The sequence below is a fragment of the Alligator mississippiensis genome, chromosome 4 (genome assembly GCF_030867095.1).
Source record: "Alligator mississippiensis isolate rAllMis1 chromosome 4, rAllMis1, whole genome shotgun sequence".
Lineage (NCBI taxonomy): Eukaryota > Metazoa > Chordata > Crocodylia > Alligatoridae > Alligator > Alligator mississippiensis.
Window position 1 is genome coordinate 180,256,984 of NC_081827.1, and position 14,179 is coordinate 180,271,162.

The 14,179-nt window shown below is 44.9% G+C and overlaps 1 protein-coding gene and 1 long non-coding RNA gene across 4 annotated transcripts in view; one reads left to right on the forward strand and one right to left on the reverse strand.

Annotated features, from left to right (window-relative positions):
* Positions 1-14,179, forward strand: part of SPAG16 (sperm associated antigen 16) — a 988,711-nt gene that overhangs the window by 783,200 nt on the left and 191,332 nt on the right. Inside the window, exon 16 of one of the 3 annotated variants that reach the window (XM_019492271.2) lies at positions 5,201-7,475. The exons of the other annotated variants lie outside the window; for them this stretch is intronic. Coding sequence (XP_019347816.1) covers positions 5,201-5,331 — 131 coding nt within the window. The 3' untranslated portion in view covers positions 5,332-7,475. Of the gene's footprint in view, positions 1-5,200; positions 7,476-14,179 lie in introns of those variants that run through there. 3 annotated transcript variants of the gene reach the window in all.
* Positions 1-14,179, reverse strand: part of LOC109284307 (uncharacterized) — an 80,658-nt gene that overhangs the window by 57,396 nt on the left and 9,083 nt on the right. The gene's annotated exons all lie outside the window — the stretch shown is intronic.

Genomic DNA, 14,179 nt, shown 5'->3' on the forward strand with positions numbered 1-14,179 from the left:
AGTAGAGCCTTCATTGCTGTTGGTATCTGAGGTAGCTAGATTAAAGCTAGTTTAGGAATGCCTGTTTGCTCTGCAGTAACCCTTCCCAGTTCCAATATAGGCATACAAGTTGTATAAAAGTGAAACGGTATATGGGTATAAATTAACCATGAATATATTAAGAATGAAAATTACAGGAAGGTTTTTAACCACCAGAGAAGTAAAATTGTGAAAGAGCTTTCCAATAGCAGTAGCAGGAGACAAACTTGTTTTAAGAAATGTTACATAGTGTGGTTGTCAACAATATTAGGAGACTAGACTTTTGTAACCTTTCATACTATATTCCTTTGCAGTATGATTTGCAGTGGAAAAAATGTGTTCGATAATTTATTTGCAGCAAAAAGTTATTTAGATCACCCCCAAACCATGTGGTAAACTCACCTGGATGGGGAGGTAGGGCTATCCACTCTATCTAGTAGCCTCATGGTTAGGCCACTCAGGCTAAAAACAGCCCTTGGGCACACATGCCTGGACTAGGCCCTGTGCCATTCAAGTGACATGGACCTGTTTTAGCATAGAGGACTACGCTGTGTGGCCCACTGGGCTCTCCCAGGCCTGGAAATTTGTCAGCAGGGGAATGGTTATTGCTCCCTGCCACCAAATTTTTATACCTCTGGAGAGCCCAGTGGGCTGGATGACACAGCTCTATGGGACAGATCTGACCAAAGGGTCAGGGGTTGAACACCCCTGTCCTAGATGAACACTCTAACCACCAGTCTACAGAATTATTTTCAATCTTTTTCTTGCATAGTAAGTATTTAAGTCTTTTATAAAAAGTAGAATGGTATCAACAAGAGATATCTAAGAACTTCCCACCCCAGAATCCTTGAAAGCATGGTGACTGAGTCACTTTCCTGGGTGGCATGGATTCAAGTCCTCAAATAGAGGAAGCACTTAGCCCTGGGTCATCAGCATAAAGGGGTGAGTTTCCTGAGCACTCTCTTCTCCTCCTTGGATTTGTAAACAATGCCTAAGTCTAGCTATTCATTTTTATAGCTTCAATTTGATTACTAATGCCCACAATAGAAATGAAACTTTTTGTTTCAGGTTGATCCAACTTCTCTATTTATCCCTGTCGCAGAGCACTGAGGTGCCCTGCTCCTAGAGAGGGGAAACTGCCAGGGAGAGAGCCCTGGCAGGGAATAACAAGCTCAGCTGTGGGTTGCCCGGGGCAACCAGGCAGTCAGCTGACCGGAAGGGGCAGGGCCTGGCCCTCATAAAGCCCAGGGCTGAGGCCAGGGTGGCAGTTCTCTGCCAGCAGCCAGAGAGGCAGGAGCTCCTGGAGTAGGGATGTGAGAAACAGCAAGACCCACAGGTACTGCTTGAGCAGAGTTATGGATGGCAGCTCTAGGGGCGTTTGTGCAATGTGGTTTAGCCAGGCGGCTTTACATTATGTTATAGCCAGGAGGCTCGAGTTTCTGTAGCATTTTGTTGTTTATTAAACCGGTGGTTTGGGTGAGGCTATAAGGGGTTGGAGGAGGCCTCATTGGAGACTCTCAACAAAGTGAGGACCCCAGCGCCAGAGCGGGCACAATATACTCATTGGGGACTCACAACGGAGTGTGAGGACCCCGGCGCCAGTGAGGGCGCAGTATCCTCAAAGGGGCCTCACAGCGGAGTGTAAGGACCCCAGTGCCAGTAAGGGCGCAGCTTACGGGGTGCTTGGACACCAGCCCCAGAGAGGGGGCATTTAGAGAAGCCCCAGTGCGGGCGTAGCAAGCCCCAGGTGGGGCACTATTGAGAAGCCCCAGTGCGGGCGTAGCAAGCCCCAGAGAAGGGGGGCAGCAAGTTTTAGAAGCCCAGGTGTAGGCCCAGTGAGTCCCAGAGAGGGGCGCGCACTTTTGAGAAGCCCTAGCTTGGGCATAGCGAGCCCCAGAGAGGGGAGCGCAACTTTGAGAAGCCCAGGTGTGGGCACGGAGAGCCCCAGACAGGGGGCAGCATTTTAAGAAGCCCAGGTGTGGGTGCGGAGAGCCCCAAACAGGCGGCAGCATTTTAAGAAGCCCTAGCGTGGGCGTGGCGAGCCCTAGGAGAGGGCACTATAGAGAAGCCCCAGTACGGGTGTGTTGAGGCCCCGGGAGAGGGCGACGGCGCAGAGAAGGCCCCAGGAGAGGGCAAGGAGAGCCCCAGGAGGGGGCGGCAGTGTACGGAGATAGACAGACCAACGTCGATTCCATCTGCGAGGCTTGGGGCGTGGTATCAGGGGTGGTTGGAGCCACGCATAACCCATAAGGCTAGGGTGCTCCGAAGCACCCGTTTGCAGAACAAGACCCACGAGGAGTCCGGGAAACCACGGGGTCTGAGTCAACATAAAGACGTGTCCGAGAGGGCGTAAGGCAGCCTCCCAACTGATTTAAATCATCAAAGACATGGCGGGCGAGAAATAGAGGGTGCCCTTGGGCCAACTTGACACGGAGAGGGGGCCTTAAGGAGATCACAGCTCTCCTACAGGACCCCGCCGTGACAATCCCAAAATATTTTTTTTAATTTCTTGTTTGCAGAAAAAAATGCAAAAGTTTATTTCAGTTCAATCCAAATCAAATCTTTTTTTCTTTCATTCATTTAGTTCAGTCACTGAACTGAAAAAGTAGTTATTCACATAGCCTTTATTGATTATGTGTAATGAAAGATATTTGATTTTCTTTTTGCACTGTTTTAATGTAGTTGCAATAGGGAATCTAATGTGAACTGAATACACATTTTGTTCCAAAGGTGGCAAAATTCTTTTTCAATATTGCATAAAGTGGAAGTTGTTCAACATTGGGCCACCACCAAAAAAACCGAAAGGTATTTTGTAATGTTATTGGATGTTACCAGATGACATTGTTTTTCATGTTTTTACCTAGTTCTATTCATCTGAATGTTACTCTTGGTAGAAATGGTTATTTTCAGCTGTAGTGTGCTTCTTTTTAGAAACTGAATACTAGGGGTGTGCAAAGTGGGCCCTATTCAATTCGGATTCAGATTCGGCTTGAATCAGGGACAGTGATTCGATTAGTTGATTTGGATCACTGTCCCTGATTCAATTAATCCAAATCTGGATCTGAAGATTCAATGCTGATTCAGAGAATCAGTAATTCAGACATAGATACAGCTTTAAAAAATGTTCTGCATACCTCAAGATACCAGCATGCCTCATGAACACTGTGATGCTGGGGCATCCCACCGGAGTGTAGAGGGTCCCCCATGTGCTTAGCAGTGAACCCAGAAGTGCACCAGAACTATTTCCAATCCACTTCCAGGTCTGTCAGGGAGTGTGCTGGGCCCTTTTCCCCCCATGCTTCTCCAGCTTGGCAATCAGCCATGGGGGAACCCCGGGTGCCCCCCATAGACCCAGGAGGCACCAGTCACATTATATTTGTAATATTTGTTCCCTCTGCTTGAGCTTCTCCGCCACTGAAATAATTGTCTTAACTATGGCTCTTTTGAACTTGTAACACCTGTACAAACCCCCCCCCCCAACCCCTGCCCCCCAAATTCCTTGTCAAATTATAACCCTGTTCAGGTTCAAGTTGTTTGTGTCTTTTTTTTCAGTGAGAACTACTACAAAGCTTATTTGTGGTCATAGAAAGATAGCACTCGAAATAGCCGAGGCGAAGCCCATTCAGGGTCTTGATCATGAGGATCAAACTTAAAGTCTGCCATATAAAGAGCAGGTGGCCTGGACCCAAAGATCTCACAAGGTCCCTTCCACCCCTAAACTTCTGTGAACTTCTGTAAATCTGTCAATACACTTGCTCAGTTTTGTACACTACTGAGTAATCCCATTGTCTCACTCAGTTTAACGTTGTGGGTAGGTTTGTACAGTATTGAGATTTAAGATTTATGTGACTGTCATTAGAACTGGCTCTTAATAAACAGATATTTATATCTCTCCTCCAGGGCATATGTATCTTACAGGTAACATTCACATGCATAGATGTGTTGAATCCACTCCCTCATTTGGTAGTATTCTCATTTCCTTGCAGCATATGTTGCACTAAGGTGTTTTACAGTGGCCTTCCAGCAAATGCACCTGAAATGATGATGAACAGCATAGCTGCTGTGCAAAGAGTGAGAAATCTAGAAGCTATGGAATGTTCTATTTTTACACTAAAGGACATACATTATCATCATGTGTAATAAGAGGACACAGCATTAGATATATGATTGAGATGTGAACCTGTAGAGCAACAGGCAAAATGTAGGGTATTTTTGGAACCCTGTAGGTACTCTGAGAGATAAATATTTTTTTAGTTTACTCCCAGTTTGGGTAGAGAGAGAAAATTGTGTTCCAATTGTTAAAGAGGTATACAGGCTGCATTATTATTCCAACGGCTTGCTTAGATAGCTCAGCAATAGATAAATTAAATGTAGAAGAGAGTTATTATGTTAAAATAATGTTAAGGTTGCAAAGTTAAGCACTCAGACATTGGGAAATGCCAGAATTAAGGTTGTCTCAGGGTCCTGGAATATATAAGTGGCTTAGTTTTAGGCATAGGGGACACATCTACACAAGACATTTACTGCAGAGCTGCCTAATTTGCTCCACAGTAAAGTCTCAGTGTCTACATATGTGGCCCTATTAGACTGCAGGAAACTAATGAACTCTGCCACATGTTAGTACCTATAAATACAAGTACTATTTTGAGGTGGCATTCTTTAGTGTACAGCAATGCATGTGTAGATGCTGATGAGGCTGGCTGAGGCATGAGGATGCTTCAGTGAGGGGCTGCCTGCCTGCCCCAGCTGGCCCCTCCAAAGCACATTGAGCTGGGTCAGAGCAGCACCAGGCTGGCAGGATGACCTCCTTGGCCTCCTGTCAGCTGGGGCTGCTCTGACTCAGCTCAACATACTAATGTCCCAGAAGCATGTGAAAAATTGGTACCCAAAAGCAATAAACTCTGGCACTATATGTGCCATAGCTTTTTCATTCACATTAATTTCATGTGTAGATGTGCCCAGGAATTCCAAGAGGAGGTGTTGCAGGAGCCCTTTTACGTTCTGTACTGAGGACTAGAACCAGTCACTGAATAAATAGCCCCTTGTGTTTCCAGCATATTGGGCCTAGAGTGATTGCAGACTACCATGCTCTTGCAACCTTAACTTTGTTCCCTTGTGCATATGTATAATGACACATTCTTCAATTATATGATCATGTGATTTTTTTTTTTTTTTTCAACAGGATTCCTGGCACATTTAGTTCCCAGGATGGATTCACTGCATTGGTTGCTATTCAGTATTTTCTCTTATTTTCAGAATTCAGTGTACATCCTTATGCATTATTTACTGCACACCATCAAAACCCTTTATTGAATGCAGATTCATTCCTGAGGGGCTTTTCCACGATGCCACATTGTAGCTCCATAGATCTTTACAGGCACTAAGGAGATGATTTCAGTTACTTATTATTCTCATTTTATACATGAGGAACTGAAGGCCTGAGATTAAATCCAAAATTGTAAAAAATGTGAACTGATACTGAGTATTCAATCTGAGACTGGATTCTTTTGGCTTAGCATTTTATATCAGTTTAAAAAGAGCAAACCACCACTCACAATTTCAGTATCCTCCATCTGTCCCCATCTTCTGCTTCTATTCTTCGTCTTTGTTTTCCTGCTCTTGCTCTTTTCCCTTTGATGTGATGTGCATTTTGCATTCCACCCATTTACCATGTTGTGCATTTGAGTCAGGCAGTTTTCACCTCATTCTTCCCATTGCCTGGGAACCAGAGGCTTTAACTAGCTAGTGCAGCGCCTGTGTGGTTTAGGATTTTTCACAGGTTTATAATCTGGTGAAATGTGGGTGATTTTTTTTTTTAAGTAGAATGGCGAAGGCACATCCTGAATATGTCAAATTTCAAGTCAATGTCTCAAAGCCCAGAGGTGATAAAATTTCTCAGCAAAATGGTTGCAATAATTTAATATAAATTGGGCAAATCCCTAGTTTCATTTTGAGGAATAGTTGAGACTCTCCAGAAAAACTTCAGCCCTAGGGAGGCATTTATCAAGGAAAATTTCTGTCTAAACCATTTAAATTTGGAAAAACTATACAATTTAAAATAGGTTCATTCTTATAATGAAAAGCAGTAGAAAACCTTAACTGCAGGGAATTATTGAACCATTTATAATAATTTATTAGCAAATTGAAAGTAAATAGCATTCTAATTCCATGCTTCTTGTCCTCATATTCTACACAATCTCAAGTGAAACAACATAGGAGTTTGCTTGTGGTCATTTTTAATTAAATGAAAAGGTGTCAAAGAAAAATTGAAGAGAGTCATTTTCTGAAATCTGTAAGGTTGAGTTCATAAATGGGATAGTGCTTTATTGGAAGTCAGAGTTTGATTTTAAAAAGAAAATAAAAGCATGTTGAGCAGACTTTCCACAGAACAATGTATGCATTTTTTAAAGGAATATTTATTCTTTGAAAATCAAATAAGTAGATTATGTCATTCTAGCACTTACTATTTGAAATACAAATATAATCTTCAGATCTAAAGTGTGCATTTTAGAATTACCTGAATGTTTCTCACTCTTTCCTAGTCAAGGGCCCTCAAAGGCATAAATGGGATAGCTTAATGTGCAACCCACGCAATAATGCCTCCTGCTCTGCCATACATACATGGCAGGAGTCATGCTTGTGGGATTGCAAATCAGAACCCACCACGCCTTATTCCCAGTGCAGAGGGAGCCCAATCCTGGGTTGCCTCTGTACCAGTAAAAAGCAAGTTCAGACACCTGGGAGCCCCCTCAGCTGACACCACACACCCTCAGGGACCATAGTAGCTGTGGTTTTCCAGATGTGGGGGCACAAGCTTTATGTGCAAATTAAAGCTGGATAGAAATCAGCTGTAAAGGTATTGCACATTTTCCAGCAATAATTTGAAAGCTGATCAGACCTTTTTAAAGCACTGTAGTTAATTTGCACAGATAGCCTGTCTAAATTAATTGCACAATTAACCAAGCAATTGTGTAATACATGTAACACGTAGAAGTAGCCTGAGAGCTACACTAGTATTGCCACCAAAAGGAATAAAAGCTCACCTTACATCCCCGTTCTCAGGCTACTCAGGCCTTGGGCTACTTTACCTGCTTATTTCTTCAATGGGAAAGGATGGAAGGTACGAGTGGGCATATCTACATGAGACGCATTAATGCACATTAATCTAATTTAATGTGCATTACGGGTGCGTGTCTACACATGTGTGCCTTTAATGCACATTAAAAATGGTGAAATTTGGCTAATTGTGCCTACATTTGATACCTGCATTTGCAGGTATCAAATGTAGGCACAATTAGTTAAAGCACATTTTAATGCACATGCAGATGCAACACGGCACTAACTTTAGTGTTGGGTATGCCCAACCACTAGGAACACATGGCAGTAGGGCTGTGCAAAGCTTTGGGTACTGATTCGATTCAGAGGAGATTCTGCCTGATTTGGTGCTGATTCTCCAAATCCAAATTGAATCAGGAGACCAATAAAATGGTCTGAATCAATTTGAAGCTCTCTGAATCTATTCGGAAAAGATTCAGAGAGCTTCAGAGATTCAGGGAGTCCTCACTTGCCACCACAGAGGGGGGCGGGTGGGGGGGCTGGAGGAGGGGGGAGAGGACCATGGGGGAACCCCTCCACCAGGCCCCATCCCCTGCCTGCTCCCTCAGCCTCCACCCCCATGGCTGCCCTGCCTGGCCTGAGCGTCCTGGTGCTTTAAAATAAAATTAAAAAAAAAAGCCCTGCACTCACCGGCTGCTGCCAAGTGGGAGAGCAATCCCCACTGTCCTGCGCTGCATGGAGGACTCTGCCCCCATCTCCTGCCTGCCCTCTCAGCCCCATTGATAGCTGCCCCAGCTGGCCCCAGATCCAGGTGCTTTAAAAAACCCCCAACCCCACACTCACTAGCTGCTGGGGCCTCTGGGGGCTTGTAGCAGAGCCCCACACACAGTACAGGGAAGTGGCAGGTAGCAGGGATTCCCACCCTGCCTGACAGTGAGTGCAGGGGCTTCTTTTTTAAAGAGCTGAGATTCTGGGCTGTGTGGGGCAGCCATGGGGCAGTGGGATGGAAGAGTGGGCAGAACATCCATGTTGGGGGTGGGAGAGTGGGTGGAAGATGGGGGCTCGTGGCAGTCTCCCATGCAGCATGGGGCAGTAGGGGGCAGTGGGGATTGCCCTCCCTGCCTGGCATGAGCCAGTGAGTGTGGGTCTTTTATTTTATTTATTTATTTATTTGTGTTTTATTTATTTATTTATTTATTTATTTTTAAGAGCAGGGACGCTGGGGCTGGGAGAGTGGGCAGGGGCTGAGGGCTATTGCAGAATCCCTCATGCAGTGCGGGGTAGTGGGGTACAGCAGGGATTGCTTCCTACCGTGTAGGAGATGGTGAGTGCGGGGTTTTGTTTGTTTGTTTTTTTTTTTTCAAAGAGCCGGGGCACTGGGGCTGGGCAGAGCAGCCATTGACGGGGCTGGCAGAGTGGGCGGGGGATGGGGCTTGTTTGATTCGGAGATTTGGCTGATTTGAGAGCCCGAATCTCTGAATCAGATTTGGCTGAATTGATTTGAGACAGTGATTTGAATCACCAAATCAAATCACTGTCCCCCGAATTGGCCAAATCTGAAGCAAATTCTAGCCGCTTTGCACAGGTCTACACAGCGGAGTTGCAGGGACTTGGTACTAATTTTAATGCAAAGTGCACTAACTTTAGTGCCAAGTCTTTGCATGTGTAGACACCTGCCAAAAATTGCTTAATGCACGTTAGCTTAATGGGCCTTAAATTTAGTTGCACTTAAATGCTCATGTAGGTGCGCCCAGTGAGGAACAGGTAGAGCCATGGTGCCATTCTACCCCACTCATTTGACAGAGTAGAGGAGCTAGTGCAAAGTGGGTAAATTAGTAATGTTCTGCTAATTTTGTCTTAAAGATTGGTGATAACATGGAGCAAGGAGAAAGTAACAGCTTTTGCCAAGAGCTAGAAAAATTTTTTTGCAAAAATAGTTTATAGTAAAGAATAGTCTTTATTTGATAATTGAAGGCAGGGCATACTTAAGAGACTAAATTGTTCAGAGGTGTAAACTTTCATAGGTGACAGCCTATTTCAGATGCTTCAATAGATACAAGCTTTTTTGAAAACTTATCTAACATCCAGAGCCAGTCTTAGGGGTGGGTGACATGGGTGACCATCCAGGTTGCTGTGGTCAGGGGGTGTGCACCACACACACAGCAGTGGCCAGCAGCTCTGCTGCAGGCAGAGGCAGAGGTGTGGGGCACAGTCCAGCAAGGAGGCAGAGCCACTCACACTGCCCAGCTCACTCCTATCCCCCCGGTGCCTCCAGCCACTGCTTACATGGCTCAGGAGGAGCCTGGCCAGGCAGTGTGGGTGGCTGTGCCCTCTGCCCTTGAACACCTGCCTCTTCCTACAGCAGTACTGTTGACTTTGGGGAGGTGGGTGCTGTGGGGAGCACCAAAATACAAGTTCACCCAGGGAACCATTTTCCCTAAGGCCGGCTCTGCTAACATCTCTCCCAATTATACAGTTGGTTCATTAAAAGTTATCACCAAAATAAAAACATGGTCTCCCCGACTATCACAGCTACAGTATCACTCCAATCCTATTGACATCCTGGAAATTTTCTGACTTGAGATTATTTGGAGTGAGATAATTTTGAAAATATCACAGAAACTTCCACAAGCCCCTGGTAGATCTTATTTCCATTAAGCAATAGGTGAAGTAAGTCTTCCAGGCATCCTAAGTTGCATTGTTCCTAACCTCCCCCCTCCCTTCTCCTGCACTACCACCTTCCCCTCCTTTTGTTGGCAGTTTCTATCAATGAACACCATTATACTGCTTATTCAATAAATAAGTCTTTTTTTTCTAAGAACCTTGCCCTTACGTCCTACTCAATGGCAGCTCCTAATCATGTCCCCCACCCCAGGGCCTGGGGTGATGTTTAAAACAAAATGTGGTACCCAAGCACTTATCATATTTAGGAGAAAAGGAAAAGCAGAAATATGAAAACACCCCCAGGCACTGGTCTCTCCTCCCCGCACTCTCCCGGGGCCACCAAAGCATGATTGCAAGCGCTCCCCTCTCCTAACCAACTCACCCAATGTGAGGCAAGGTGGGCTGAAGGTTCACTATCCCTGCTTGGTGTTAGAGCTACAGCAGCTCACATGACTGTTAACTGATTCCTAATCAGTGACTTTTGGGGACAATTTGGTAGTTACATGTGTCCACACCCTGTTCTGCAACGTTTGTGAACTGGTTCCCAAATAATGACATTTTAGAATGGTTCAATGGTTATGTGTGTCTGCACTCAAGGAAGCATCTATACAATTTGGTATCTGGGGCTATTTGTGGCTTTAGCATTTAATACACTGTCTGTTGAGATCTGACTAATTCTTTATGTTTTTCTTTCAAACATAAGCAACTGATCATAGTGAGATTCATCTGATGGTCCAGTCCAGCGGTGGGAAACCTACCCAGCACCCCTTTCACTTTTGGTTGCACCTGGAAATTAGGTTCCAGATTCCTTGCCAGGCTTAAATGCCAAGGGCATTAAAAACAGTAACATTTGTTTTCTTTCCCCTTATGTGGGTCAATGTGCATCTTTCAGACAGCACAAAATAGCTGAAATATAAATGGTTATACGAGGAATTTACTTAGTAGGGGATAGCTCTTAGTATGAAGTCGGCATAGTGAGCACCTGCATTTATTGCTTATTTTGGTGTGGGGGGGGGGGTTGCTTGTTTTCCAGGGGCGGGGAGAGTTCTGAATGCACCTGCACTCCACCAGTTGTCAGGTGAAGACTACAGCCAGCTGGCATAAACTTTCAGCAATCTAGAGGCCAGGTGCAAGGTGGAATCTGGGACATTTTACTCCCCATTTCCCCTTGCTTTTTATGTAGTTTCTTTTTGCTTTCAAGTAGTGCTAGGGGAAAAAGAGAGAGAATGTTCCTCAGTGCAGAGATTACAGCAGTAGCCTTTTTAACAGCTGCTTATTTTGTCCAGGTAGAACAGTGATATTCTGAATCTAATGTTTTTTTCCCCTGTGACTTTTATTTCTGCATGGAAAGATTTTTTTTTTTTTTTTTCATTCAAGCACCTTATTGCTTTGCATCCTTTAATCCAAAAGGAAGATTACATAATAACACCAATTTATTCTTCAGGGTGCCTTTTCCCTCATAGTTCAATGCCTGAGTTTCAGCCTGATTTAGAGTAAGGAGGATATGCAAATAGAGCTTTTTATATGTGACTCATCCCTTAGAATTGCACTGGCATTTATTTGAGTTTGGTGTTAAAAGCAGACAAACAAACCCTGCTACTGGTTGTTGTTCATGCCTGTTTTTCTGCCCTACCCACAAACACACTCAGGGACATGCAGTGTTACAGCTCCACCTACCAGGAAGAAAGGAAGTGATCAAGTCACATACAGAGAGCATATATCCTTTCTAGTTCTTTTGCCTTCTTCTGCCTGAAATAATTTGATCTTAAGTATCTTTTTTCTCTACCTTGTCTCCATAATTTTACTTTTTGCTTTCCTTTTTGGCCTGTAAAAGAAAGGAACGAGGAAAGAAACTAAATCAGAAAATAATCTGTGGAGGGATTGAAGAAGTGAGCATTGTAGTCAGAGACAGGAGGTCTGCCTCAGAGGTTTTTTTGGAGTAGCCCCTGCACTAGACCACCCAGCCCTTAAAGGTTTTGATCCTCTCCATTTTGTGCTAACCACACCAGCACCCAGCTTCCAACCGATGCCATTTCTAGTAAGGCCACCAAAATGTGTTCTATGCACTGTCTCTACTACCTAGCATGATCCAGGAAATCAGTCCCCTCACTCTGCATCCTGTACCTTTACTTGTTAAACAGGCTTCTCTCAAGTTCTTTTGAAAATCATAATCTTGGCAATCTTGTCATCTGTGTACTCCTCACTATTCCCTCTGTGTGCTCCTTCCAGGCACCTCTTCTCACAGTGGGATGAGGAATAAGTAGAGGGTGACTTTGCCTTACAAGAATCCACTATTCAGGAATGTGAATGAGATCCAGGTACATTTATAACTTCCTTGTGTTTCCCCAAGTTGGAATCCTTTATTCTGTGCATCTTCACTATCATTAATTTAGACCACTTGTCCCTAACCTTCACTAGCCTTTGTGCAACAATACTGAGAAGAAATGTGCCACAGGCAGCATCATATCTTGATCTCCCTATCAACATCAGTTTTAAGTTGTTGACTTCCTTTGACCATGAACCAAGGTTTGGGAATAACTGATATAGACATTCTGAACTTGCCTAGTGGTCTACCCACAGACTTTTGAGCTCTCTATTTTATTTTGAAGAACAAACCTTTTCAGTTTTTCATTCTGTAATCCTAGGTTCCTCAGAGCTCTCATCAAGTCTTGTATCATCATAAAATCATAGAATTGTAGAAAATTAGGGTGTAAGGGGCCAGAGGAGGTCATCTAGTCCAACCCCCGGCTCAAAGCAGGACCAGTCTCAAATAGATCATCCCAGCCAAGGTTTTATCTAGCTGGGTCTTAGATGTTAGGGCTGGAAGGGACCCTGAAGGTCATCAAGTCCAGCCTGCTGCCCCAGGGGCAGGAAGTCAGCTAGGGTCAAAGGATCCCAGCAAGATAAGCATCCAAATGTTTCCTGAATGAGTCCAGAGTAGGTGCCTGCACCACTTCTGGAGGGAGTCTATTCCAGGTCTTGGGGGCTTGGACCATAAAGAATTTTTTTCTTATGTCCAGCCTAAAAAAGTCTTGTAGGAGTTTATGACTGTTGGTTCTTGTTTTTCCTTGGGGTGCTCTGGTGAACAGACATTCTCGCAGAGACTGATGTACGCTCCTTATGTACTTATAAGCAGCCACCAGGTCCCCCCTGAGCCTGCGCTTTTCCTGACTGAAGAGTCCCATGGCTCTTAGCCTCTCTTCATAAGGCCTATTCTCTTGCCCTCTGATCATGTGTGTGGCTGTCCTCTGGACTGTCTCAAGCTTCTCGACATCCTCCTTGAATTGTAGAGCTCAGAATTAAATGCAGTGCTCTAGCTGTGGCCTCACCAAGGCCGAGTACAGTGGGAGGACGATATCCTGAGATTTACTCAAGAAGCATCTATGGATGCAAGCCAGAGTTTGGTTTGCTTTTCCAGGTGCAACATTGCATTGGTGGCTCATGTTCCTCTTGTGGTCAGTCATGACCCCCAAGTCTCTTTCAGCAGTGGTGCTAGCAAGCGTAGCACTGCTGAGCCTATAACTATGCTGCAGGGTTTTTTCCCCCAAGGTGTAATAGCTTACATTTGTCTTGAGAGCCACCAAGCATGGAGCGTCCACCACCTCTCTGAGAAACCTGTTCCAGTACTTTACTACCCTCCTAGTGAGAAAATTATTCCTAAAATCTAACCTAAACTTTTGTTGCTGCAACCTGAGACCATTGCTCCTTGTTTTGTCATCTGCCACCCACCACTAAGATCTCCATCCTCTTTTGAACCCCCCTTCAGGTAGTTGAAGACTGCTATTAATTCCCCTCTCAGTCTCCTCTTCTCTAAACTAAATAATCCCAGTTCCTTCAATCTTTCCTCATAAGACATGTGCCCCAGTCCCCTCACCGTTCTTGCTGCCCTCTGCTGGACTTCCTCCAATTTGTCCACGTCCTTTCTGCAGTGCGGGGGGGACCCAAAACTGGAAACAGTACTCTAAATGTGTCCTCACCAGTGCCAAATACAAGGGAGTAATCACTTCCCTTGATCACCTGATAATGCTCCTTCTTATGCAGCCCAGTATGCTATTAGCCTTCTTGGCAACAAGGGTGCACTCTTGGCTTACATTCAGCTTATTGTCCACTGTAACCCTCAGGTCCTTTTTTGCAGAGCTGCTGCTTAGCCAGTCAGTCCCCAGCCTGTATCAGTGCAAGGGATTGTTCCATTCTAGCCACAGAAATGTGCACTAGTTCTTATTGAATTTCTTGGCTGCATCGTCCATATGAGCAGGGACATGCATTTGCAGCAGCACAAATAGTAGTGGCACAAATTTGTGCCACTACTTTGAGCTCCAGTGCACCCCTCTGCTCATGCAGTCTGCTCCATGAGCTACAGTGGGGGGCTGGCTGAGGCACAGTCCTCAATACAGGACTAGCGAGCAGGAAGTCCCCATGCTGAGGCACCCTCTGTCCCAGC